The sequence below is a fragment of the Plecotus auritus genome (assembly GCF_963455305.1).
Source record: "Plecotus auritus genome assembly, chromosome: 12".
Classification (NCBI taxonomy): Eukaryota; Metazoa; Chordata; class Mammalia; order Chiroptera; family Vespertilionidae; genus Plecotus; species Plecotus auritus.
Genome location: NC_137778.1, coordinates 45,326,506 through 45,353,458, shown reverse-complemented (window position 1 = coordinate 45,353,458; position 26,953 = coordinate 45,326,506). Strand labels below are relative to the sequence as shown.

The 26,953-nt window shown below is 50.3% G+C and overlaps 6 protein-coding genes across 6 annotated transcripts; 3 read left to right on the top strand and 3 right to left on the bottom strand.

Annotated features, from left to right (window-relative positions):
- Positions 1-4,552: 4,552 nt before the first annotated feature.
- Positions 4,553-4,939, bottom strand: LOC308237175 (histone H2A type 1-H-like; the record flags this gene model as incomplete). The annotated part of the gene is made up of 1 exon (XM_080647742.1): positions 4,553-4,939. The coding sequence occupies one exon, from the start codon at positions 4,937-4,939 to the stop codon at positions 4,553-4,555; it is 387 nt and encodes a 128-aa protein (XP_080503868.1).
- A 318-nt stretch (positions 4,940-5,257) lies between these two features.
- LOC308237131 (histone H2B type 1-C/E/F/G/I) lies at positions 5,258-5,638 on the top strand (the record flags this gene model as incomplete). The annotated part of the gene is made up of 1 exon (XM_080647644.1): positions 5,258-5,638. The coding sequence occupies one exon, from the start codon at positions 5,258-5,260 to the stop codon at positions 5,636-5,638; it is 381 nt and encodes a 126-aa protein (XP_080503770.1).
- Positions 5,639-7,775: 2,137 nt separating this feature from the next.
- On the bottom strand, positions 7,776-8,087 carry H4C9 (H4 clustered histone 9; the record flags this gene model as incomplete). The annotated part of the gene is made up of 1 exon (XM_080648091.1): positions 7,776-8,087. One exon carries the CDS (start codon positions 8,085-8,087, stop codon positions 7,776-7,778), a length of 312 nt encoding a protein of 103 aa, XP_080504217.1.
- A 5,918-nt stretch (positions 8,088-14,005) lies between these two features.
- LOC308238012 (histone H2A type 1) lies at positions 14,006-14,398 on the bottom strand (the record flags this gene model as incomplete). The annotated part of the gene is made up of 1 exon (XM_080649507.1): positions 14,006-14,398. One exon carries the CDS (start codon positions 14,396-14,398, stop codon positions 14,006-14,008), a length of 393 nt encoding a protein of 130 aa, XP_080505633.1.
- A 321-nt stretch (positions 14,399-14,719) lies between these two features.
- LOC308237315 (histone H2B type 1-C/E/F/G/I-like) lies at positions 14,720-15,674 on the top strand (the record flags this gene model as incomplete). Its single annotated transcript, XM_080647878.1, has 2 exons — positions 14,720-15,170; positions 15,661-15,674. 2 exons carry the CDS (start codon positions 14,720-14,722, stop codon positions 15,672-15,674), a joined length of 465 nt encoding a protein of 154 aa, XP_080504004.1.
- Positions 15,675-19,455: 3,781 nt separating this feature from the next.
- LOC308237523 (transmembrane protein 225B-like) lies at positions 19,456-26,372 on the top strand. The gene is made up of 5 exons (XM_080648258.1): positions 19,456-19,610; positions 23,808-24,021; positions 24,367-24,510; positions 24,746-24,883; positions 25,293-26,372. The coding sequence occupies exons 2-5, from the start codon at positions 23,823-23,825 to the stop codon at positions 25,433-25,435; spliced, it is 624 nt and encodes a 207-aa protein (XP_080504384.1). The 5' UTR covers positions 19,456-19,610; positions 23,808-23,822; the 3' UTR covers positions 25,436-26,372.
- Positions 26,373-26,953: the final 581 nt, after the last annotated feature.

Here is a 26,953-nt window from a genome sequence, read left to right as displayed (position 1 = left end):
CGAGCATCCTTGCTCCTTGGTTGGTGGCGCATCATGTCGGTCACGTTGCGTTCGTCTTTTACAAAGTTGACATTTCTGTTTTGTGTACACATACGATACATTTGCTCTAGTCTCTATGCTGTGTCTTTCAGGAAACATTGTGACTTTCATATCCATCCCAGTTGCCCTGTGGACACCCAGTCATTGGCCGGTGACGGGCGCCCGCGGTCTTTCCTGCCCGCGGTCCCGGGATGGACTCCCAGGGGCCTCCCGTCCCAATGCTGCAGGGACCCGCCCGCCAGGCCCCGCCATGGACTCGTGTGAGGACTGCGCTGTGTGTGACACGCAGGCGGGAGCAGAAAGCTGCGGGTCCCCTGTGTTCTCGGGGTGTCTACCTCCGCCAGCTCTGCTGTCCCTCCAGCCGGCCCGGCTGGTTACCCAGCGTCCCCCTTCGGGAGCCAGGATGTGGGAGCGATGGATCTCACCATTGCTGTTTAAGGTTTGCATTCACGTTCTTGAAAGACTTGGAGCGTCTGTTGGGCCATCGAGTTGCAGCTTACGCACATTCACGCGTTCTTATTGAGGTTGATGTCTTTTTTTTTTCAAAAGAAGATATTCCCTGAAGAATATCATTGAATACAGTTGAGACATCATCCATACAGTCAGCGTTACTTTAAAAATGAGGACCATGGTAAAAATGGAGGCTGATGTCCTTTTCATGGTGGTGTACAGGCTGCAGACCAGTTATTAGTCTGCTGGGAGGTTTAGGCCTTGCAATAGTGTCTGCCGTTATGTCCTATCCACTGTCGGTGGAGAAACTTAACGGCAGGAACCTAATTTTGTTAATAATTTGTCTCCCCTCCCACTTAGGACTTGTATTTTCTTTTTGTTTTTTTGTTCTTGTGTTCAGAACTTTTTAAAAAAATGTTATTGACTTCAGAGAGGAAGGGGGAGGGAGAGGGAGCTAGAAACATTGATTAGCTGCCTCCTGCAGGTCCCCTACTGGGGATGGAGCCAGAAACCCAGGCATGTGCCCTTGACCGGAATCAAACCTGTGACGCCCACGCTCTATCCACTGAGCCAAGCCGGCTAGGGCAGGACTTGTATTTTTGAGGTTAGGCTTAACAGGTCTTTCTCTGTTACTAGGTTATAAATATTCTCTCAAAAAAATGTATAGGTTTTCTTTTTCACATTCGAGACATTGATCCATCTGGAGACCTACATACACGTCTGGTTTGCATGTGACATTCTGTTGGAGCTGTGTCTTCCATGCCCAAAGTTTTGGTTTAGTGAGGGTGTCCAGGACGTGTGGGTGCTCATGTTGCACCCCACACCTTGTTATCTAAGCCTCCTCAGTTTTATGTAATTGCACAGGAAGCCTTTTTTAAAAAAAAATCTGTTGTTTTCAAGTGCCTTGCATTCAAAATAATCTAAATGCCAGAGGCACATGTATTTTGGGGTGGCATCCTCTATTTACTTCCCTCCCATCTTTCTCTCTCTCTTTTAATACCTTTTTACTGATTTAAGAGAGGAAGGGGGAGGGAGAGAGAGAAACATCAATGATGAATTATCCTGCACGACCCCTACTTGAGGATCAAGCCCGCAATCGGGGCATGTGCCCTGACCGAGAATCGAACGTGACCTCCTGGTTCATAGGCCGACGCTCAACCACTGAACAACCCGGCCGGGCTCCCTCGCATCTTAATGCACAAATATCTTACGCATAACTCAGTGAGCAGTCCTCAGTCGGCCGGTGCTGACCAGCCGCATGAAGGGCGGTCCCGGGAGCGGTGGCTTCTGCTTATGGGGACCACTGACCCCGCGCCTGGTGTCTGCTTCGGGTTGTGCAGGCCCCGCTGCGTAAGAGGCAGCCCCGCGGTCGGCAGCGCCTTGACAGGTGCGTGGCACGGGGCGTGGCAGACGCTCAGAATACATAATCCTGGACAGAGAGGTGATCACAGGGTCAAGAATGTGGTTTTAGATAATTTTTCCTCGTGTGTTTACAATGACTCTATTTGAAGATATTTCAAACTTACGCAAGTGAGATGCACGGGAAATGGAATTTATCACCAAAAAACCCCAAACACCCACCCAATTTAGCTTTGAGTGAATTATAAACATTTCTTTGACTCACAGACACCCTGAGTGGTTCCATAGTGGTTAGCACGTCTGCTTTACACGCAGAAGGTCCTGGGTTTGGTCCCCAGTGGGACCAGTGACCACAGGGTTCCCTTCCCCCCTGGAAGGCAAACTGCGGGGTCCTTTCGTTTGCGAATCGCCTGCGTGGCTCAGTGATCTATGAACCAGGAGGGAGATCACAGTTCGATTCCCGGTCAGGGCACATTCCCAGGTTGTGGGCTTGATCCCCAGTGTGGGGCATGCAGGAGGCAGCCGATCCACGATTCTCTCATTATTATGTTTCTCTCTCTCCCTCTCTGAAATCAATAAAAAAATATTTTTTAAAGAAGTAAAGGGCCAATATAGACATTGCTCCATGTTGATCTTTTATATATTTTTGTTGACTTCAGAGTTAGGAAGAGAGATAGAAACATCAATAATGAGAATCATGGATCAGCTCCCTCCTGCACGCCCCCTACTGGGGATTGACCCCACAAACCAGGCATGTGCCCTTAACTGTAATCGAACCTGGGACCTTTCCAGTCCACAGGCAGAGGAGCTATCCACTGAGCCAAACCGGCTGGGGCACCACGTTGATCTTTCTATTCATGTTACTAGTAAGGTACCTGTTTCAGGGATGCGAATACAGTGCCCAGACTCCCCCCTGAAGGAAAGACTCGCCGGCCGAGTGCAGACTGCTCCGTCCCTCCGTCCTTCCCACATCCAGTGACGGGCAATGTGGGGATGTAAGGGCTGGTCCAGGGACCCTGAGCTAATGTGGGGTCACCTCTTCACAGACAATCCTGGCTCCAGAGCTCCCCACGTTTATCGGCCTGTGTCAGTTTGACACTCTCTCCTCCCTTCACTGATGTGGGGACCTGATAATCCCCTTCCACTTCAAACTCGGTCTCAGCACCTGCTTCCACAGAGCCCACCTTGCCTCATTACATCACCATGTTTTTGTATGTGGAGGGGCCTGTTGTATGTTATTATCATTTTACTCAACAAGCTTTCTGCAAAGACAAGCAACAAACAAATCTATGTATTGAATTACAAACCATTTCCTCTCAAATCTTTCAGGTTGTAAACCACATGCTAGCATTAATACTATTTCTATGGTGTCTCCTTAAAAAAAAGTAGGTTGCATTCCATGGCTAATTTGTATTATCAAATGTATTACGTCAGGTCAGGATTGATGTTGTTTTTATTTTATTCAATATTTATTGGTTTCAGAGAGGAAGGGAAAGACAGAAGCATCAATGATGAGAATCATTGATCGGCTGCCTCCTGCACGCCCCACACTGGGGATCGAGCCCACAACCTGGGCATGTGACCTGATCTGGAATAGAGCTGTGACCTCCTCGTTCCTAGGTCGATGCTCTACCACAGAGCCACACTGACCGGTCTAAATACTTGTGCATAATGTACAAAACCACAAAGTTCTATATTTATGGTCCTATTTCACCCCCACGCCCACCTTTTACTTCATAGCCTCATGGTGAATGAAGCATAGTAATCCCTCCTTTGGAAAACTGCTGTTTGAACTACTGTTATTCTTAGACAGTCTCTTATTCTGTAGGTCAACTCTTGTTATTTTTAGACTGTAAAATAACTTTGTTTTTTTTTTACTTGAATAGAAAAGATAAACTTAATTGTCTGACCTTGCAAGCTAGCCATTTAACTGATACGCTGACATTGATGCCAGGTGCCTGTAGATATGATACTCAAGGTGACAGGTGTTTGTTAGATGTGATATGTACTCAAGGTTACAAATTGTCTGTAAAAATAACTTACACAAGGACTTAAAAAAGATTAAAAGAAAAAAAAAAGAGAATGCTCCCTCCTTTGGGGGTTCAGAATTTGACAGAGGTAATCTGCTCTGAACCTGCATGCAATAAAGATGACTCCTAACTAATTGGCTCATTAGGCGTCTGGTCCAGCTCGCTCACTTGCGATACAATGACTGTTCCCAAGAAGGGCCACACACATTTCCTCTTAAGGCCTCTTTGGAGACCTCTTCCCCTAACAGCGGCTGGGTTCGTTTCTTTTCTCAATTTAGGTAGGACCCTGGCCATGTAGCTCCTTTCCTTAAAGCGTGTCCCTCCACGTATTCTCCATCTAAACGGCCGCCTTATGCCTATCTGTCTGCCCCCACTGGGTTCCCAGACAGGCAGTTCCTAAGGTCGCATTCCTTGTGGTAACCTCACCTGCTGGGACGTCAGGACACGAACACAGGTGCCCCAGAGAAACAGGGCCACGGGTTTACCAACATGGGTTTCAGGAACTCCCGCCTGTTTTAAACCAACAAGGCAAACGCTAACTTCCACTGGAGCCCAACGCTGAAACGGAAGCGTCTGCCGAGAGAACAGGACAAGCCACCCGTTCAGCCTTTTCTGAACGTGCAAGTGGCTCTGAAAAGGGCCTTTGTGGTCCAGGTTCCTGACCTGCTTTCTGCTTACTTGGCCTGGCGGTGGCTCTCGGCCTTCTTGGGCAGCAGCACGGCCTGGATGTTGGGCAGCACGCCGCCCTGCGCGATCGTCACCTTGCCCAGCAGCTTGTTGAGCTCCTCGTCGTTGCGGATGGCCAGCTGCAGGTGGCGCGGGATGATGCGCGTCTTCTTGTTGTCGCGGGCCGCGTTGCCCGCCAGCTCCAGGATCTCGGCCGTCAGGTACTCCAGCACGGCCGCCAGGTACACGGGCGCGCCCGCCCCGACCCGCTCGGCGTAGTTGCCCTTGCGGAGCAGGCGGTGCACGCGGCCCACGGGGAACTGCAGCCCGGCCCGCGAGGACCGCGTCTTGGCCTTGGCGCGCGCCTTGCCGCCCTGCTTCCCGCGGCCCGACATCCCGACTATAAACTTCACCGCAAGGAGCTGCAAAAGTGAAAGTGCTCGGCGGCACTTTTTATGAACGTTTGTGGCGCGAAAAAGCAGATGTGTCATTGGTTAAGGTTTCAGCTCCATCTTAACCAGTGAAAGTGCACATTTGGGACTCTGGCGCTCTGATTGGGCAGAGCTAAGCTTTCGAGATTGCTCTCCAATAACCGACAGACACAGGACTTTGGTTCATCACCTTATTTGCATGCGAGGTTGTATATCAATCGGACACAGCGTGCCCTGTCCTTACTATTCCTCCCACCGGCCAGGTCCACTGAGCTCCCGACCATGCCCGAGCCCGCCAAGTCTGCGCCCGCCCCGAAGAAGGGCTCCAAGAAGGCGGTGACCAAGGCGCAGAAGAAGGACGGCAAGAAGCGCAAGCGCAGCCGCAAGGAGAGCTACTCGGTGTACGTGTACAAGGTGCTCAAGCAGGTGCACCCCGACACCGGCATCTCGTCCAAGGCCATGGGCATCATGAACTCCTTCGTCAACGACATCTTCGAGCGCATCGCGGGCGAGGCGTCGCGCCTGGCGCATTACAACAAGCGCTCCACCATCACGTCCCGCGAGATCCAGACGGCCGTGCGCCTGCTGCTGCCCGGCGAGCTGGCCAAGCACGCCGTGTCCGAGGGCACCAAGGCCGTCACCAAGTACACCAGCTCCAAGTGAGGAGCTGCGGCCGCTGTCAAACCCAAAGGCTCTTTTCAGAGCCACTCAGTTGTCACGTTAGAGCTGTAAACACAGGCTCCCCCCAAGTGTTTAATAAGTGCAGGCACACAATACTTTTAAGGTTTTCATATGGAAAACAATGTTACCTACTGATTAGGTGCATCTAACATTAGAAAACAGGAAACCTGGCAACCGACGAACACCATAACAAGGACCCTGGTGAATCCCAAGGCAGGGAGAACTTGGGACTCCTGCTGAAGAGACAAGGGTTTAACCACTTTTTGATTAATTTCGGCGGTAACGTCGAGTTTCTTAAGTGGTGTGGTTCATTGACATCATTTCTTTGCCCGATATGTTTTAGTATTTATAATAGTAACGGAGGCAAATGTAAGGAAAGTGAAGATAAGAAGAGTAAAGACTGCCTTAAACGTATGGTGTAATTTGTGAATAAATATAAAGGGACCTACTTTAAGACGGAGGGTCCCCACAGACATACAGCAGGGGAGCTGCGGGCAGCGGGGCTCACCCAGGCGAACCCCCTGAACCTATCTTCCTGGCCCCCTCTCCTCATTCTTTCCTGTAATAGTTTTAGAGCCACAGCTGTCCTGTCACTGGCCCCAGCTTTAACAAATGTGCCCTCAAAAACCGAAAACACCCCAAAAACAAAGTGGAGCTGGAGCTACTTATACATCAAACCTTGAAGGGTTACGGCAAAGTTACATTTGGACCCAACCTCGGGCAACATTGTATCCCAAAGAACGGTTTGAAAGGAAGAGAAAGCAAATATTGATAAGTGCGGAGCGGATGGGCGCCAGATTGAAAAGAAAAACAGTGTTTACAACTAGCGTTACTGTGTTAACTTTCCTGCACGGACAGCGACGCCTTCCTGCCGTGGGTGAAACTCCCCCTCCCCTTGCCCACCAATTCCTCTCGTGTTTGTCTCCTCATCCGGACACCATCTGGGCTCCTGCCTTATTGGTTCGCTGCCTCTCACTTTGAAGGCCCTTTTATCTTTCAGTTAAAAGTTGAGAAAGAGAAAGAGGCAGGTTTCCCAAGACCCACAGTAGGGCTCTCGGCCACCTTGTGCAACAAAAACACCAGGAAACCAGCACCGCATCCCTCCGCTCAGACCTCTCCACGAGGCATTCATACATTCAGGGGCGATTAGCGATGGGCAGGGCCGCGTAGACCCCAGGCCTCTGCTGGGGTGAATCCGGTCCCAGGCAGTTCCAACCCGAAGCCAAAAACCCCGGAGGAGTGGGGTGGGGGAGGGAAGACAGGCCCCACCCTCAGGTCCAAAACTCCCACGTTTGCAGCAGGCCTGCACTGAGGTCTTGTTGGCCAGTCGTCACTTCCTTTTCTCCACGAACATTGGGCCTGCGAAGGGCCTTTGGTTTTGCTACACAATGCGAGTTTGAGTTCAATCTGGAGACGTCTCAAGAGCTTTTGATGACCACATTGTGTTTAAATGGCCCACTGAAAACTAAAAAGCCACAGAAACCCGGCTCATGCTGCACAGCAGGGAGTCAAGAGGAAGACGAAGTGGGAGGCGGGAGCTTGTGACCCCGGGAGGCAACTCCTTCTTCAAATGCAAACTGAGGCCTCAGGTCTCGGAGGAAGTGAAGACCCAGTTAGAACCCTGACCCCAATAGCAACACCAACTGCTTAGCCTGGGACGTCGGGAGGGGCCTGACCTGAGACTGTACCTCTTTAAGGCAGATACAGACCCAAAACAGGCCGGGGAGATGGATGGGCTTTACCTTCCCACTTTCCTGACGCCCGAGGCAAGCAGGTGAGGCATGAACAGCCCGCATTTCGGTGACAATGTCCTGCTTTAATGCATCCGAGTTTCCATGGACGTCAAATGAAACCATTGCAGAATAATTTCCAAAAACAGCCCCCACCCCAGGTGGGACTTAGGGGTTTGTTGGCGGAGCCTGATGGTTGAACCCTTTCCTGGGTCCTGGGGGTTTCCACCACAAACCTTCACGTCCCGTCCTGGGACTGCTGGGACCGAGGGTGGACCGGGTCCCTCCCGCCTCCTTTCCCCTAAGGCAGGACAGCGCGCTCAGCTCTTCCGAGAGGGCGTGGGCGGCCCTGAAAAGGGCCTTTGGGGGGGGACGAGGCGGGGACGGGCTCAGCCGCCGAAGCCGTAGAGGGTGCGGCCCTGGCGCTTGAGCGCGTACACCACGTCCATGGCCGTGACCGTCTTGCGCTTGGCGTGCTCCGTGTAGGTGACGGCGTCGCGGATCACGTTCTCCAGGAACACCTTGAGCACCCCGCGCGTCTCCTCGTAGATGAGCCCGGAGATGCGCTTGACGCCGCCGCGCCGCGCCAGGCGCCGGATGGCGGGCTTGGTGATGCCCTGGATGTTGTCGCGCAGCACCTTGCGGTGGCGCTTGGCGCCGCCCTTCCCCAGGCCCTTCCCGCCTTTGCCGCGTCCAGACATCGTCAGGGGATCCGAGACCAGCAATGCGTCCGCGGCGTCCGCAACTCCTTCTTATAGGGACGCGGGCGGACCAGAGTGAAACCCGGGAGCTGGGGCGGGGCGGGGCCTAAGAGCTACAAGCCGCGGCTGTAACCTCTCTTCCCTCCCCCCGCCCCCCAGACAGTTCTTTTTAATGCTCACACCGGCCTGCTTCTCTCCTCCTTTTATTTCACGTGCCTCCTGCTCCGTCCAAATCAAACCACAAAACCTTAACATTGTAGAGCAGCGATTTTTAACCTTTCCCCCTCATGCTACATGCAAACTGAGGTCAAATTCGCTGTTGTAGAAGATGCATAAGAAAGCAGTGAGGATTGGGGGGTGAGGGCATGTATGGGAGTGGGGGGGGGTGGGGGCAATGGTAAGATATGTACACATGTAATACCTTAATAAAAAAAATTCAGATTGAGGGGAAAAAAAAGAAAGCAGGGAGGAAAGTATTTTCTACATGTATTCCTGTGTTTTCTTTCTCTAACACTGTTTGCACAGGGCTAGGCCATTTGGAAAGTTCCCCTCCTTCATTTCCAGGAGAGGTACACTCCATAGAACATGATGGTGGTAACAAAGTAGCGAATTTTAGGGTCCTGCAGATACATTGTTCAATTCTCTTCCACCAAAGGCACCAATTTTCATTTCTAGCCGCAGAGACTATTATGTCTTACTAATATTGGGTAGAATTACTCAAAGAATTCCCACGATCCAGATAGAGAATTAACTTTGAAAAAGAAACCATCTGGTTAATCAGTACAACACATCAAATATGTCCCCACTGATTTGAGGAACTTATCTATTGAATATTTCACTTAAAATGAATCTTTCAGTTTTTATTGTAATGATGGGGTATTACCAGTGGTTTGTCGTGTTGAAAAATATCTTAGTATTTGGCAGTGAATTCCCACTCCACTTATTTTTTTAAAAAATTTCTGTTATCGCCACTCTTTGTTCTTAAAATTACAAATGGTTTTGTCTACTTGCAACAAAGAAATTCTCTAAGTAGTCTGATCAAAACTGTGCTGAAGCTATGCATTTTTAGGGTAAATTTATCTTTGAAATGCTGTGTCCTCCTAACCTGGAAAATACTACTACCAATCCACATATGTACCTCAGAAGAGTTTTCTAGAATATATATATATTGCCCGCCCCCTGGCCGGGGCCAAGGGGAAATTTACTGGGTTGATTTTGATCTGATAAATACAGGTAACATATATTTCTTAAAATTAAAAAAAAACACACACACGTTTGTAAACACATCAAAGGAGCCCAGGATGGCTGTCACTACATCAGCCAATTCAGCAGAGACCCGGATGAATCAATAATGTTGATTCCAATAATGTTGGAAGCGTGGGAGAGCAGCAGGTCACCCACAGAAATCTGCTCTGCTCCCCCCCCACCCACCCACCCATAAGCTGGCTGCTTATATTGGGCAGAAGGACAACGATTACGTGGGAGCCTAGGAATTGCAGGGCTGGGAAAGTGGGCGGGGCACTCATTACAGGTTACAAGTCATGCGGGCTGGGGAGAGGGGGCGCCTCCGGGCACCCCGGGACCAGATTACAGGAAATAGGATGGGGGTTGTAAAGAGCGGGTGCCTCAGGACTAGATGGTCTCAGCCACGAGGCTGTCAGTCTTTCCGTGATAGGTAGTTCTCAGGAGGGGAGGGTGGCGGAATTCTGCCTGAGCTCCCATGTCCCAGGGCGCACAGCTCCCGGCCAGGAAGAAGGTGCTTTCTCTAACTAGAACAGAACCATCACGGTGAACAGAGCAGGGTTAATAGTTCTTACAATTGTAGATGTTGTCCCTAATAGTCTATGTCTGCCCCTAACACTTTTACTAATTACAAGAGCAATTAACTCATTGGTGAATATGTAGAAAGTTCAAATGAAGGGGGAAAGTATGTTTCTTTTACTATATCCAACCTTAATTACTGGAATATATTTTATAGACCCTTTAACATTTAAAAAAAAAAATTGACTTTAGAGAGGAAGGGAGAGAGAGAAACATCAATGATAGGAGGGAATCATTGATTGGCTGCCTCCTGCACGCCCCCTCCTGGGGTTCCTGCCCTTGACCGGAATCCAACCCGGGTCCCTTCAATCCGCAGGCGATGCCCTATCCACTGAGCCAAACCGGCTAGGGCCCTTCTTTACTTTAAAAATGAATACAATTCCCGCCAACCAGCAGTCTCCTTCCCGCTCTAATTTCATGAGCTTTTTTTTTTTTTTTTCCTCATAGAAACTAGTGATAAGGTTAGCAATGGATGGCTGTATGTTTGTAAGCCTCTTTGTAGTTCGGGAAATTAATAGCCAAAGGTGTTTATGCTTCGATACACATATCATTTTACAAAAATGTAAGGCACCTGGGGCTGTTTTCTAACATACCAAAAACCTTCATACATGAAGGCAAACTTGGCTAAAACCCAGGTCCTGTTCTTCACAGTCGTTCTCAATAGAAAGGGAGCAGAATAAGCACCCCCGCCCCCCCAAATTGGGCCTCTCTGGCAAGAGGATTAATTTGACCGGATTGTTTCGGAGAACCAGCCAACAGGAGAGAATCTTGGAAGAAAGCAGAAGTTCCCTTTTCGTGAGGGACGTTTACTTTTACAAAGGGAGTCTCACCAGCCATCTCCCTCCCGGTACCAGGAAGCACACGTCTCATCCGTGGGGAAAGCCTGTACTTAATTTGCATCAGAAAACATGTCCTCCTGCAGGTAATCTCTCCTAACTGCCCTCCCCTCCCCCGTCTTCTGTCTTTAACTGAAGAAGGTGGCTTGGGGCCTTTTGGGGAGTTTACTGTTTCCCCGAGTATCTGACCCATAAACATAGGTAAATTGATAAAATTCTGGTTTTTCTCTCTGGTTAACTCGTCTTTATTACAGGGATCTCACCTAAACACTCAGAACGGTTCAGAGGAATTTATTGTCTCCTCTCCCACACAGCAGTACACCTCAAATCCGGCAACACACTTTATCCGTTACAGTTGCAAAATCCCTAACTATGGGTCTGCTGCTTCCAACGAGGTCAAGCCAGGGTCATCTCACAGACAAATTTCTATCCTAAAGTTTGTATCCACCCTACGCTGTCTCAATGGCTTTCAAAGAAACCTAAGTCGGGTTATGCCATTTCTCTCTTCAAAACTGTCCCAAGCAGATCCCAGAAAAGGATCTGGGTGGTTTATCCAAGGCGTCCCTGGAGATGAACTTGAACCGTGCAGGTGTTGGGACATTCAAGTAGTTGCTAGAGAAGAGACTACTCTAAGCAAGCAGGACCAAGGGCAGGCCTAGGACCGAAAATAACAGAAACTTTCACTTCAGTTTTAAACGTCCTCAAAAATGATTCCATTTACTGCCGGAGGAATTGCACCACATGACACAGGTGCAGCTGCAGATCACACAGCACTTTATTACTCACACACGTTCCTGATGCTGCGGGTACAGCTTAACGGGATCCTGGTAGTGCTGTCCTCTGGGGTCCGGTAGCTGGGCTGGTCCGGTCAGGATGCAGGAGACCAGCGTTCCTCACCCAAGAGCTTGGTCTTGTTTAGATCGGGAGGTACTAGCCGTTCTTCTGTCGTTTGCAAGGAGAGAGGAGCGTGGAGCGGCGTCGCTTGCCGGACCGACAAAAGGACGGGCCTTTGGGGCGGTCTCAACAGGCGAGCACTGTTAGCTGGTCAGGACCCGTTTTTATTTATTTATTTATTTATTTATTTATTTTTAAAAAAATATATCTTATTGATTCTTCACAGAGAGGAAAGGAGAGGGAGAGAGAGTTAGAAACATCGATGAGAGAGAAACATCGATCAGCTGCCTCCTGCACACCTCCTACTGGGGATGTGCCCGCAACCAAGGTACATGCCCTTGACCGGAATCGAACCTGGGACCCTTGAGTCCGCAGGCCGACGCTCTATCCACTGAGCCACACCGGTTAGGGCAGGACCTGCTTTTAAAGCCTGTTCGTACCCGCAGCAGTTCAGGTGGCTCTCAGTGAATGACGTCAATGCACACGTTAATCTCAAACAGGGCGAGGGGCTACCTGTGGTTATCTAGGGGGAGTCCATCACTCACACATACGGTTACCGTAGCAAGTCTCTCTGAGTCAGTAACTGAGGTTCAAATCCCTATCTGTGGGGTACACACGCTTCAGGGCAGTGGGGAATGTGTCCTTAATATCACACTTTAAGTATCAGGAAAGCTAACTCAAACAGTTTAAAACCGTTTAAACATTTTTTAGACATTTTAAAACTTTTTAAAACATTCCTATATTCTACTACAACAAAATGGACTCATAGAATGGACCTTTGGAATCATTTGCCAAATGCAGCATGGCCTATAAAACGCCCTACAGGATCCTACAGCTCTGCATGACCTAACCCCTGTCTCTGAACTCACTTTCGACCCCTGCACCCTGACCTCCGGATCTTGCTAAACATTCCACGTACATGATGGCCTCAGGTTTTGGGAGTATCTTCTTTGCTTAGAATCATGGTCGGCAAACTGCGGATCGCGAGCCACATGCGGCTCTTTGGCCCCTTGAGTGTGGCTCTTCCACAAAATACCACGGCCTGGGCGAGTCTATTTTGAAGAAGTGGCGTTAGAAGAAGTTTAAGTTTAAAAAATTTGGCTCTCCAAAGAAATTTCCATCGTTGTCCTGTTGATATTTGGCTCTGTTGGCTAATGAGTTTGCCGACCACTGGCCTAGAACATTACCCAAAAGAGCAACATAATTTACTACCCGGTTTTAAGTAAATCTCTGCTCAAATACAATCTAGTCAGAATGCTTCCAGAGTCATGGGAGTGGGTTGAAGAGTGTCCCCCCCCCCCCCAATTCCTGCCTACCTGGACCCTCGCAATACCACCTTGTTTAGAAACAGGGCCTCTGCGGATGTGATGGTTAAGAATCTCAAGGTGAAAACGTCTTGGATTTAGAGTGGGCGGTGGGTCTAACAATTGCTGTGATCCTGCAAGAGGAGAGGACAGACACTCAGGCGAGGAGGGTGTGAAGGAGGCAGAGGCTGGAGGGATGTGGTGAGTCAAGGAACCCCGAGAAGTGCTGGCCACATGTGGAGTATTTATGTTCCCGCATCTGGAAGAGTCCCCTGGAGGGGCCGCCCTCAAAGGCCCTGGGATGAACCAGGCCTGGCAGCCCCTTGATTTCGGACCTCTGGCCCCTGGAACTGTGAGGGTGTCTATAGTGAATAAGTGACATAAAGGAGACACCCCCAGCTCTCCTGCCCCTCAGCCACAGGACCTGCTCAGTTTCCTTCATGGTCCTACTCACAACCCAAAATTTACCTTTAAAAAAACAACAAACACTTCTGGGGGTCGCTTGCGTGCCTTTCATTGTTATACATTGTTGCCAACATTTCTTATTGTAAGAATCTGTATTAGGATGGGAAGTAAGGTGTGTTTTTAAAATTCACGAATACACATATAGATCCATGTGGATGGATACACATTTCTTCATGCAACGTTTGGCTGTTTTGCTTTCAACGGGGAACTCTGACTCGATTGCGCCGATGACCCATTTTCTAATACAAGTGCAAGTGCGAAGCTCTTTCCCAGACGAGTGGCTCAGAAAGGGGCTGACTGCTGAGCACCTCACTTTCCATTCTGAGGCTCTTAAGCCCCAGGCCCTGTTGCACCCATTGCCCTAATTACCTGATACAAACCAGTGTTCCTTTTACTGGGCTGATGGGAACATTGTTTTCAATGTTAGTGTTTCCTTTCTGGGGTGTTTACCTACTGCAATCTGGAGTGATTTTATCAGGGAAGGGATTCTCAAGTCGCTGTTACAATATAGCAATTGCAAGCTCTTCAGTGAAGGCGTGGGTGGCTCTGAAAAGAGCCTTTGGGTAAAACAGAAGGCAGTAGGTTGTGAGCAGTGGGTTTACTTGCCCTTGGCCTTGTGGTGGCTCTCGGTCTTCTTGGGCAGCAGCACGGCCTGGATGTTGGGCAGCACGCCGCCCTGCGCGATCGTCACCTTGCCCAGCAGCTTGTTGAGCTCCTCGTCGTTGCGGATGGCCAGCTGCAGGTGGCGCGGGATGATGCGCGTCTTCTTGTTGTCGCGGGCCGCGTTGCCCGCCAGCTCCAGGATCTCGGCCGTCAGGTACTCCAGCACGGCCGCCAGGTACACGGGCGCGCCCGCCCCGACCCGCTCGGCGTAGTTGCCCTTGCGGAGCAGGCGGTGCACGCGGCCCACGGGGAACTGCAGCCCGGCCCGCGAGGACCGCGTCTTGGCCTTGGCGCGCGCCTTGCCGCCCTGCTTCCCGCGCCCCGACATGACGAACAGACAAACCTCCGCTCAGACCTGGGTCTGAGCTCAACCGCCCGGAGCTGCCCTCTTTATAGTCGCGCCAGGGCGCGAAAGTGAATCTGTGCCATTGGCGGCAAGTTACTGCCCTTTCACGTAAACCAATGGGATCCCGGTTCTGAAATGCACTTGTTTTCAGTGGACAATTCCCTGTGACGTTTCCGGGACTCGCCACCAGTCAGACACGCCTTTACTCCCGCCTCCTCTAAGGAGCTGGAGCCGGAGGACACTCGCAGCCTCACCCCGGTTCTTCCAGACGTTCCCCAGCTTCTTGGGCGGTTCCCCCCGACCATGCCCGAGCCCGCCAAGTCTGCGCCCGCCCCGAAGAAGGGCTCCAAGAAGGCGGTGACCAAGGCGCAGAAGAAGGACGGCAAGAAGCGCAAGCGCAGCCGCAAGGAGAGCTACTCGGTGTACGTGTACAAGGTGCTCAAGCAGGTGCACCCCGACACCGGCATCTCGTCCAAGGCCATGGGCATCATGAACTCCTTCGTCAACGACATCTTCGAGCGCATCGCGGGCGAGGCGTCGCGCCTGGCGCATTACAACAAGCGCTCCACCATCACGTCCCGCGAGATCCAGACGGCCGTGCGCCTGCTGCTGCCGGGCGAGCTGGCCAAGCACGCCGTGTCCGAGGGCACCAAGGCCGTCACCAAGTACACCAGCTCCAAGGGAGGAGCTGCGGCCGCTGTCAAACCCAAAGGCTCTTTGCAGAGCCACCCATGTTCTCAGAGCGAAAGAGCTGGTGCGAGGTCGGCCAAGAATCTCTTGAGAACCTGTCCATCCACTAACGACAAAAATACTTGCTTTGACTCTCTAGGGTCTGGGACTCCGCATCATTTAGGATTAGGATTTCCTACATTTAAAAAGGCTCCCCACCGTTTCTTAGGGTTAAGGAGCGAGGGAGGGACCCAGCCCCCGCCGCCACCCCTCCCCGCACCCAGCCCCCGCCGTCCCCGGTCCCCGCAACCTGATAAGCGCTGTGGGGTGGTCCAGCTGCTTCCCTCCTTCCCTCCCCTCCCCTTCTCTTTCGTGCTGTGCCCTGTTCAGGAGTGAGACTTCCTCTTGAAATCTTCGTTGGAGAGAGACCCTTGCCCTGTTCCAGTCGTGTTTACACCGCCATTCTTACCCCAGGGCGGGAGGCACTTTTCTCCTGCGCCTCCTATGTACACACAGGGCACCCAGGGCCATCAATATCGGCTTGTTTTCTCTTGTGACTCTGTCCTTTATGGCAGGGGCCTCGGCTTAGAACTCAGGAGGGTAGAGGGGAAATCGTTTTTCTTCCCAGAACCCTCATCTGCCTAGAAAGCTAAACCCTCAGGGCCAGGCACGGCGAGTTCTGTCCTGGGCACAAGCGAGGCCTTAAGCCAGAAAGGAAAGTGACTCGTGTGGTTTCGGATCAGAGCTTTGCAACTTTAGGAAGGTGGAGGGTGAGGGACTTAAAAAAGGGAAATGCTGATAGGGACGTTCATTTTCTCTCTCACATCCTTCCTATTAATAGAATGAAAACGCTGATTAAGAACATTCCTGAGGCAAACAACTGTAACTGCGGAGGGAGAGGGGAAGTGGCCCTTCGGGCACTGAGGTTCTTCAGAGGGGTCCCTCCTCCTGGCAGGTGAAGTCTCGGTTACAGCTGAGGACAGCCAGGATTGCTTCAAACCCGGACGGTGCAAAGAAGGCTTAAGGGGCCTCAGCCGCCAGAAGGGGTAACAAAGAACTTGACCGCAGAGCAAGTACCAGGGTGAGTCCACCAGTGATGCGGCCATTCCTGCATCACTCGCTCGCTGCACCATAAAACCTCTCCTTCCAAAGCCCGAGCCTTGCTCCTCTCTGACTCACCCCAGAACTTCACCAGAGGGACCTGTCAGCCTGAGGACCTTGACTCTCGCTCTGATCTCCCGAGGGAGTGTCTCTGGGGCCAGAAAGAGGATGGGGACCAGCTTCCGCCTATATGACCCCAGAAATGCTTGAGCATTTCACCCCTGAGATCAGGAACCACAGGAAACTCTGGGGTGGCTTCTCACGTGAGATCCCCACTCTCTTGTGTGCAGAAATCAGACTCTGAAGGGCCCCTTGAGTTCCCTTTGTCACTTTTTGGAATTTATCGTCAGGAACAGACTCAAGGGCATATTACTGGGATTTAACTTTTTGGCAAAATAGAAACTTTGGTCATAGCCATAGTTCTATACCAGTGGTTCTCAACCTTTTTAATGCCGCGACCCTTTAATACAGTTCCTCATGTTGTGGTGACCCCCAACCATAAAATTATTTTCGTTGCTACTTCATAACTGTAATTTTGCTACTGTTAATGAATCGTCATGTAAATATCTGTGTTTTCCAACCCACAGGTTGAGAACCGCTAGCAGGGTCGCCTAAGACCATCGGAAAACACAGATATTTACATTACAATTCATAACAGTAGCAAAATTACAGTTATGAAGTAGCAACAAAAATAATTTTATGGTTGGGGGGTCACCACAACATGAGGAACTGTATTAAAGGGTAGCGGCTTTAAAAAGGTTGAGAACCACTGTTCTATACAAATGTCTTAAAGAGGTTATTTCTGATTAAAGTATTTTTAGGAAATGATACAAAACAATAACAAGAAAGTAAGCATCTCTGTATCTAGTGTAAGGACAAATATTCCTTACCAGCATCTTATTTTAAATACAGCGAAAGAGTCAATAGAGAAAAAGTAAAGTCATATTCGGGCCTGAAAAGAGTGGTGAGCGGCCGGGACTGATGAAGAGGGAATCCGTCGTGCTGTCAGCCAGGATGAGAGAACATACAGAGAGAGCTGGCTATGACGTTACCTGGATTGTTTCTCCAAGGTTATTTACAATAGTCATCTCCTTCAGGGATTACTTGTTTCTTACCGAGGATGCCCCAACCCACTTTGCTGTACCCCACTATTATGGGGGGGGCGCTAATTCATAAACCGCCCATGTCTCCTGACAGCACCCAATCCTACTCAGCTCCTCCTAGTCCCCTTGGGAAACCCGGGACTGATCTGGGCTTCCGCCAGAGTCTCCTCAGAGAAAAGCCACTGACAATGGTAAGCAGTGAACTCACTGGAAAAAACGTGCTTTTCAAGACAACTCTGGGAATAGTGAGATGTATGTGTCCTAGATATAAAAATGGGAACCAGATGAGCAAACGAGGAAACGGTTATACTAATAAGATGAGATATGTAATGGATGCTGAACGTAGGAATTCTGACTTTGAGTTGGTTGAAAATAAAAGCCCCTTCAAGCAAACAATGTTACATCAGGTAAAACTGAGGGAATATCCCAAAAAGCTGTTCTAACAGAATGCAAGAATGACCACTTAAGAAAGGGACAGGGAAGTGCTCAGATCATAGTGACTGAGGATTAGTGTTGCCCAGGTCAAGGTCAGAACAAGGGGCAAATATATCCGAGAGACTTTTGAAAGTACTTTTTAGGAGATTTACACACTAAAAACCACACAGCCGACGAGGGTGGGATTCGAACCCACGCGTGCAGAGCACAATGGATTAGCAGTCCATCGCCTTAACCACTCGGCCACCTCGTCTCCACAGGATAAATTCCTGGAGCCTGTCACTCCCAGATGGAGAGGCTCTCGGATGGGGAGGCCCTGGGATGGGGTCCGGAGATGCCCGGGGGGTGGGGACTTCATTCCCTTTGCATAACAGACAAGAACCTGAGGGGGAAGCAAGGACAAATGACCTGGGACAGGATGGAAACACATATGTGAGGCCTTAGCTCCTTCCCTGAGTTCAAGAATGTTCTCTGATGATAATAAAATCAAATTAAATTAAAATCATTAACAGAAGGAAAATTGAGAGAATAAACAATCCATGAGTATAAAATAAATCAGAACGGGAATGTAAAAAAAGCATTTTGGACTGAATAAAAGAACCCATAATACATCAAAATTGTGGCCTTTCACTAAAGCAGTACTTACACAGTATTTATATCTTTAAATACCTGCATTAGAGAAGAAAGAACTCAATTGAGTAACCTAAGCTTCTATCTTTAAGAACTAGAAAAAGATGAGCAAACTAAACCCAAAGCCAGTACAAGAAAGGAAAGAATAAAGATTAGAGTTTAATCAATGAAATGGAAAACAGAAAAACAATAATGAAAGCCAATGAAATGAAGAGATGGGTCTTTTGAAAAGCCGGCAAGATGAACAAAGTTTCAGTTAGACTCAACCAGAAAAAAAAGAGAGGAGATGAGAAATCAGGAAGGAAACAGAGAGCATCACTACTGATCTCAAAAAAAAATTGAAAACATCATAAAGGGACAAATAGAAGGGACGTCATGCTAACAAATTAGACAACTTCGATGAAATGAAAAATTTCCCAGAGCTAGGGGCTGGGAAGAGAGGAGGAAAAGGGGGGGGGGCGGTGTGGGAGATATCTGTAATACTATCAATAATAACAAATATATTTTAAAATTTCCCAGAGGATGTAAATTATGGCAATGAACACAAGAAAAAAACAGAAAATCTGGACAGACATATAATACATTTTTAAGATGGAGTCGGTAATTAATATTTCAAAAAAAGAAAAGCTCAAGCCCGGGGTGGAAAGCCCTGGGGAAGGGTTGCGCGCTCCGGTGGGAAAAGATGCTCCAGGTGAGGCTCGAACTCACAACCTAGGCATCACCCGCGCACGCACGGTCCTGTAAATACCGCGCGCTGACCGATTGCGCCACTGGAGCCCCCGCCCCCGCTTCCGGGCACAAGTTACTCAGTCCCGCATTGGCTCAGGTGGCTGTGGCCCCCGGAGCCTGGGGACCGGGTCCAGCCTCGGGCCCCCCGGGCCACTCCCCGCTGCCGGCATGGAGCCGCACTGCTCCCCGAACGAGGAGAGGACACTTCCGAGGCGACCGAGAGGCCCCGGTGCGCGCCAGCCTCCTGGGGCTGCGCGGGTCCCGGAACCCTGTTGTCTGGGGCTCCAAGCGCCCGGGGGAACCGGAAGTTGGCGACGGGCTCGCGCGCTTTCGTTATTTTTCCCTCCGGAAGTTAAGATGCCCTCTGCTCCCAGGGGTTCTGGTTGCGACCTGTGACCCCCGGCTCCGGGAGGAACCAGGGGTGGAACGGACAGGGCCTCCCCCAGCCTCTCCCCAACGGCGGGAGGCGCCCAATTCCCCGCGGACCCGGGAGCAGGGCCAAGGTCTTGTCTGCTCTTGGGGCTCAGGTGAGGGTCAGCCACCGGGGGCCGGAGGTGCTGTTCCGGGCCAGGCGTCCCTTCTGCGGCTTGGCCGCGGTCCAGACTAACCGGCGTCCCTGGGCGGGCCTGCCCCTTCCTCCCACCCCTTAGTTTTCCATTTAAATCTCATTCGCGTCGGCTTCCCGCCGGCCCCGGGGGTCGTGTTGGAGACACGCGAATCCAGCAAGTAGGCCCCGCGGAGACCGTTTAGTCCGGCGTTTCTCGACCCTGCCTGTACGTTAGCGTAACCTGGGGAGCTTTTTAAAAGAATCATAACCATGTTTGAAAAGACGTGGCTGGAACCAGCCCGAGGATTCTGATTTAATCGGTTAGAAGTCAGCGGTTCCTTTTTTGTTTTGTTTTGTTTTAGATGACGGTTACATTTTATCATGGCTTGACCATTTTACCCAAGAAATTCACAAGCAGTGACACACACGGCTTGAGCAGAGTGGCTCGGCCAGACACGAAGATAAAGCTGCTCTGTCACCAGCTCCTTAAACCTGCCCAGTGGCAGTGAGCGAGCTCAGAGCTTGGCCTTGGGTCAGTGCAGACAGTTAACGCTGTTCGCCTTCAGCTGGTGACCCAGGGCACGTAGGTGTCCCTCTAAGCAGCTTATGCAAGGCCCAGTGTCGAAGGGGCACCTGTGGCCAACCCTTTGCCACGTCCCGGTGCTTGAAACAAGGACAATAGTGGTACGAAGTAGCTGATCGCAGATCGTAAAGATGAAATGCTGCAGGAGTGGCTCAAATGTGACACTTGACAGGAAGGGAGCAAATGCTGTTGGGAAAATAGTGTCGATGGACTGCCTCCAGGCCGGATTGCCACAAACCTTCCGTTCGTAAAAGAGGCAACAAGCTATCTTGTCCTGCCCTGCGCTTTATGATGCTTTGCAGATGTTACGTTCTGTTGTTGATTTCACTCCTGCTAACACAGCACCCATCCTACAGCTTTTGTAACAAGAAGTAATTTCCAGGGGGGGGGGGAGTAATTTCAACTTTCAAGTCTTATTACTTAAATATTTTTGTAATCCTATAGCTGTTAGAGAGCAGGCCGCATTTTCAATCATGTGAGCAGTGTGTTTGCAAAAGAAAGAAGTTAGTTTCTAGCCCTTTAGGATCTGAAATGTCTAATTTATTATATATTTTAAACTGTATGTTCTGAAAATGTTCAAGTATATGGGCATTGACACAATTAGATCATGAACTCCCCTGTAATCAATCTTAGAATCATCAACATTTTGCAAGTCTTGTTTCCTCTATCTTTTCCCCATGTTTTTGTGGAGTGGGAAGGTGGGGGTGGGAAAGGGAATAATTTAAAATTAAATCTAGAGCCCTAACCGGTTTGGCTCAGTGGATAGAGTGTCGGCCTGTGGACTCAAGGGTCCCAGGTTCGATTCCGGTCAAGGGCATGTACCTTGGTTGTGGGCACATCCCCAGTGGGGAGTGTGCAGGAGGCAGCTGATTGATGTTTCCCTCTTATTGATGTTTCTAACTCTCTATCCCTCTCCTTTCCTCTCTGTAAAAAAGTCAATAAAAAATATATTTTAAAAAATAAAGTTAAACCTAGAGCTATCATATCATCCTAAATTCTTCAGTTTGTATGTCTTAGAGATAAGAACTTTATATTTTATAATCCTATCTAATAAAGAGGGAATATGCTAATTGACTGTCACACCCTCACAAAAGATGATGGCACCCACAGCCAATAAGGAGGGGATATGCTAATTGACTGCAACACCCTCAAAGATGGCAGCGCCTACAGCCACAAGATGGCGGCGCCCAGTCCCCTCAGCCTCCCAGCCGCCCAGGGCTGGCCCAAGACGCAGGCAAGCCTCAGATGTCAGCTGCCCAGCCGACACCCGAGGTGCAAGCCTCGGATGGTGGCTGCCCAGCCGCCCAGGGCTGCCCGAGGCTCAGGCAACCAGGACCAGCTGTGGCTTGCGCTGCCAGCAGTGGAAGCAGCAGAGGTGTGATGGGGGCGGAACCTTCCCCTGATCACCAGGTCACCTCCTGCCCCTGAGGGCTCCCGGACTGTGAGAGGGAGCAGGCCAGGCTGAGGGACCCCCCTCCAGTGCATGAATGTTCATGCACCGGGCCTCTAGTATTTATATAAGTGCAACACCACTACCACATTCAGCAAATGGAGCAGTAATTTCTCCCCCCCCCCTCTCTCTTTCTGTAGCAGTAATTTCTTACTATAAGAACTTACTTGGCCAAAAAGTAATTGGCAAAACTAACTAGCATTTCAATGAAGGTTTTCTGTCTCCAATTTCTCCTTGATTCCTTTTCCAAGCCATTTTAAACAAAACAAAACAAAAGAACAGTTGTACCATTTTAAGGGGCAACCTAAAGTTGACGTGGAGTAAGTAATTATGTTTTTAATGTGTGGATTGAGAAGTTGTAAATAAGAGTAAGGGACCAATGTTGACAGTCGAGAGTTTGCTTTTAAATATGTTTATCGTTTCCATCTGTTCCTTTTTTGACATCAGCAGAAATCGGTTTGTCCATTTGCTTTGTTTTTCTGGGTCAGTTCAAAGTTCAGGAGAAAATAAGGGTTCCCACCAACCTAGAGATTTAAACATGTTGCCTTGAAATGTTGACTCTCCCTGAGTCTCCTGGCTGGGTTTCTGTGTGCACATGATTGTCAAAAGTACTCTCTACCTCGTTGAGTTATTTCTTATTTTCTGCCGTGAATATTCCTTGTCTCCCCAGCCAATGTCATTGCCACGCTGTCCTTGTTCAGTAGTACAGCTGATCAACACATAAACCTATAGTGCTCAGCTGGCAATGCACTGCTGTTGCACACTCCAACACCTAGTCAATCCTGGAAATACGAGGGCAAAGTATGTACCCAGTGGAGGGAACCTAACTGTTCCTGGGTCATTCATTCATTCATTCATTCATTCCACAAATACTTATGCAACACCTGCCTTGTGCCAGTCCAGTTGCAGGTGCTTAGAATTCATACGTGAATAGAACAGACAAAGTTAATCCTTGCCTTCCCACAGCCTACATTTAAGAAACGCCTAAACAGAGGTTCTTAGCAACCCTCTGCTTCTTGGTCTCTATGGTTATTCATTTATTAATTCTTTCACCCTTGGTCAACCCGTGTGCAAGACAATAAGGCCGGGTCTGAAGGCATCACACGTCTTGACACCTTCCAGTGAAGGACGTAGTATCACCCACTGTGCCCTTCACGTAAAACCTGTTTCTACTTACACCTCCCCAGTTATTTCCTGATCACCCTGTATTCTCTCTCACGTGCCCTCAGTCTTGTACAGGAATAGGGCGAATGTGCCCATTTGGTATTAGAAGCTAGAGCCAAGGACATAAGCCATAACTTGTGAAGCGCACATGTGCCGAGGGACACAAAGGCATTGCTCGGCGGAGGGGCATGGGACGTGACTCATTCTTTAAAGAAACAGGGGCCACAGGGTAGGAGCTCACATTTTTTAGGAGGCAGGTCACATACTTAGGATGTCACTAAACGTTCCTGCCAATGGAACCCATGGAACAGGAAGGGACCACAGCGTTCTGCTGTTGAGGAGAAGGCCAGGATGGGCCTCCCTGTAAAAAGGCGCTGCAGAACACAGGGCACCAAAGGATGGAAGCCGAAACCGAGAGGGTCAAAACAGAACTAAGACAAAGGTTCGCTGGAGTCAGGACCAGCAGGAGAAAAGCATGGCTGTGACTGGAGGGGAATGACGAGGGGGAGGCATGCTGAGGCTGCATCCAAAACTTCTACTTCTCTTGACATCACCAAGGGATGTACTTGGAATGTGCTGTGGTTCCCCCCCCCCCCTTTTCTGTTAAGAAATACTTACGGGGCTCCTCCTACATGTAAGGACTGTGCCAAACGTGGGAGATGACGGAGCCGGACCCAAGGGACATCAAGTCTAGGTGGTGGGACAGGGCCTGTGGGGAAGCACAGCAGCAGTGCAGGCTATGGAGGAATGTGTGCGAGGGGTGTGTCAGACGAGAAGCAGAGACCAAAAGAAGGAGCTTTCCATCCCGCTAGCGAGGGACCCAGATCAGCCGGTGGCCTGGAGAGGATCTGGTTAGGGGACGAGGAGGAGGGGAGCCTGGGAGCCGAGTATGAGAAAGGACCAGAGGGTTGGACTTGTCTGGGGAGAAACCCCAAAGGGAAACGAGCTCATATACTGTCTTCCCCTCCTTGTTTTTCCAGTCGGCACCCTTCTGTATGAGATGTGAGATAACTAGGCCGTACCGCATTCTGGTCCTCACCAGCACGGTCACGGGGTCGGCCCTCCTGTGGTGGGCCTTCAGCCTGTCCACCTGGGCGAAGGTGGACATCCCTAACAGCCCCCAGGTCCTGTACAGCGCGCTGTTTGCCATCTGCAGCCATGAGGTCAGGTGCTGGGTTCCTCCATCCAAGTCATGTAAGTGCCGGCATTGAAAGGGAGGGCCCTGCTCCGACCCGTCCCTTCCAGGAGGTTCCAGCCTCTCTTTCTGCCCAGGTCACATGGGCGGAGCAGTTATACTCCTCTCATTTCCGGATGGGCCAGGGGCTCAGGCCTCTGGGGTGACCAGCCTGGCCAGAATCGCTGTCCTGGACCTTCCGGCAGCTCGCTTTCCCTCAAGCCCTACGCTTCCCACCTGCTGCCACCGGTTCCCTCCTCAGCGTCCCTGCACTGCTTCCTTCGTATCCTGGGGATTCAGGGCCAGGAAGGAGGGGAACCTAGAGGGAGCTGCTGGCCTTTCTCCCCTCTCCCTCCCTAATTCAGACTACTTCATATTTGGTCGAATTTTCATGATCAGCGCCCTTCTTCTCTCCTTCTTCCTGAACGTCACACTCCTGGCCTTCCCTCGTTCCCTTCCTGACACCTGGAAACAGTACTTTGTCTTCACCGTCACCTGCTTCATCATAGGTGAGAGACGGGAGGAAGTGGGTTCCCTCCGTGGTCCTCGTGCTGGGCTGGGGTCACGTTCCAGGGGCACAGCTCCTTAGAACCTGCCAAGCACTGCTAAGGTGACAGAGAGGCCCATGGCCATAAGGGGACAGGGCAGAGGAGCTGAGGTGGCCGCTTTGGGTCTTGGGAATCCGCCTGAAGGCCGTACACTAAACTGACCGGGCTGCCCTCTGCCCCTTCTCCCGAGGAGCAGGTGTCTGTGTGTTCCTTGCGTTGCTGCTGCACTCCCTGTATATCTGGAAAGTAACTGACGTATTCAAGGAAGCAAAAGTCACCTTTCTCTACCCCTCTTTCATCCTCTCAGTCAGCATCGCGCTGTTTTTCTTGTCTGGTGAGTGTTTTGGGGGCTTGGTGATCACTTGGGCTACTTCCTAAATCCAGAACAGCCACGCCCACGGGCTCCAGCCCCCCCCCCCCACCCCCCAGTACTGTTAGTTTCTGGGTGTGGGTTTAGTGCAGTGACGTTTCATTTGCTTGTTGCGGCTGCTCCTACTCTATGTTGGAATTTTGCCTTTATAGAAAAATAGCCTCCATGTCTCCTGAACATTCAGTAAGAACCATGGCTGGGATATGAGAATGTATAGGATAGATTGTAGGAGAGCGAAGGGTAGGTGGGGTAGAGAAATGGGATGACAGGTCCCTAGACCCCACACTCATTTGTTAAACCTGTGTAAAAACTGAATTTCTTTAAAAACATCAAATGTTGTCGTCATTTTCAACATCATCATTTTTTTCCTCAGGAATTCTCTGTTTTGTCAGCGCCCACCACTGTTGGTTTCAGTGTGTCCTACAGCGGCCGATTCAAGTGAAACCCATGCATATACCCATGGCGGATCATTGCCCCGTAACTGACACCGAGAGTAAACCGAGTAGAGACAGCTAGCCCGCCCTCCGTGCGAGCAGGCCAACCGTGCACACCTCCTGGCGAGCCTGCACCTCGAGGCTTCCCAGCTCCACACGCTCTTGTTTAATTGCTGTGGAAGACGAAAGAGCTGTCCCGCTCCAACCATCGTTCCGATGAGGATTAGGATTCCAGGGACTTGGGTTTTCACGAGAGAGAAGACACGGTCGGGGGTGGGAGTGATGAGTCTGCTTTGGGTCTCGGAGACTTGGAATGAAAACCTCCTCTCACCTTGAACCTGACCAAGGCCCACCCCCTCATCTCAGTGTTTCCTGTGTCCTGCAAGGCGTGTTCTAACAGCAACGAAGCTCTTTCTCCACCTGTGGGGCCTGAGTTTTGATATAAATTCTCTGCCCTCTGGAAATTCCGTGAGAGTGATCCTTTCACTGTCGTATAACTCGGGGCTCTGTTGCAGGCAACAAAACCTCATCCGAACTCACGTAAATGACAAGAGAGTGAACTTACTGGACAGACGCAGGGATAGTCCATCGACCCAACAGAAGTCCTGGTAGGATCAGGGCTACACAAGACATGGGTGGAACCTGGAGCTCTTTCCTCCAGAACACTACTTTTTTTTTTTTTTAACTATTCAGTGAAGTTTAATGGAATTTCCTGACCCCTAAATGCAAACAGTCTCCTAAGTTCCCCTTGCTCATCACTTTCAAAGCCTGTCCCTCCCCCCAGCCATACCTCTGCTCCCGTCTGAGCTCTGCACACACTGCGCCTGGGCCACCCCTGCCAAGCCAGGAGCTGAGTGGCCTTCCCTTTCGGTCGGTCTCCACCATGCAACCAACCCCTCTTCTTAGAGCACAGAGCTGAGAATCCTCCTTAAAACCACTTTGCCTTGTTCTTACCTTCAGGATAAATTCCTTATCTTGATAAATAAAGATCTTTATAAGTTGATGCCAACCTATCTTTCAAAATGTTTTAATATTTTCATTGTGATTCATGCCATACATGCGAAGAAAGCACACCTGGAAGGGTCAGAAAGGAACCACCTTATCTAGAGAAAAATAACATTGGCAGTGTACCCGAGGCTCCAGGTGAACCCCTCCAGCCCGTTCTGCCCCCCAGTCCCCTTCACACCAGTTCACACCGTTCAACCTCCTGGAACTGCTTTTCCTAAAACCTGCCAGCAACTGCATTTCCTTCTCCACCGGGTCAGCTTGTTCTCCGCAGCAAGGTGAAGCTCAAGTGCGACGTCTCGAGAGCGTCCCTGACGTCCCTCCCCCACGAATCGATGTTTGTCCCCAGCACGTTTCCTTTATTCCTGTTTTAGTGTAGCCATGAGCTTAGATGTGTCTCTCTGACTAGGTGTTAGTTCCCTGAGGAACGAGGAGTGAACTTTACCTTTGCATCCTCAGGGTTTCACATTTTGCCGGGTGAATAGATAAATACCCTTTGAGTTACTAAGGTGACGCTTCAGAAGATTGCCATGTACTGAGTACAAGTCCTGAATACAAGCTATAGGTCCAATCAGTCCTTTGGTAGTTAGATCTG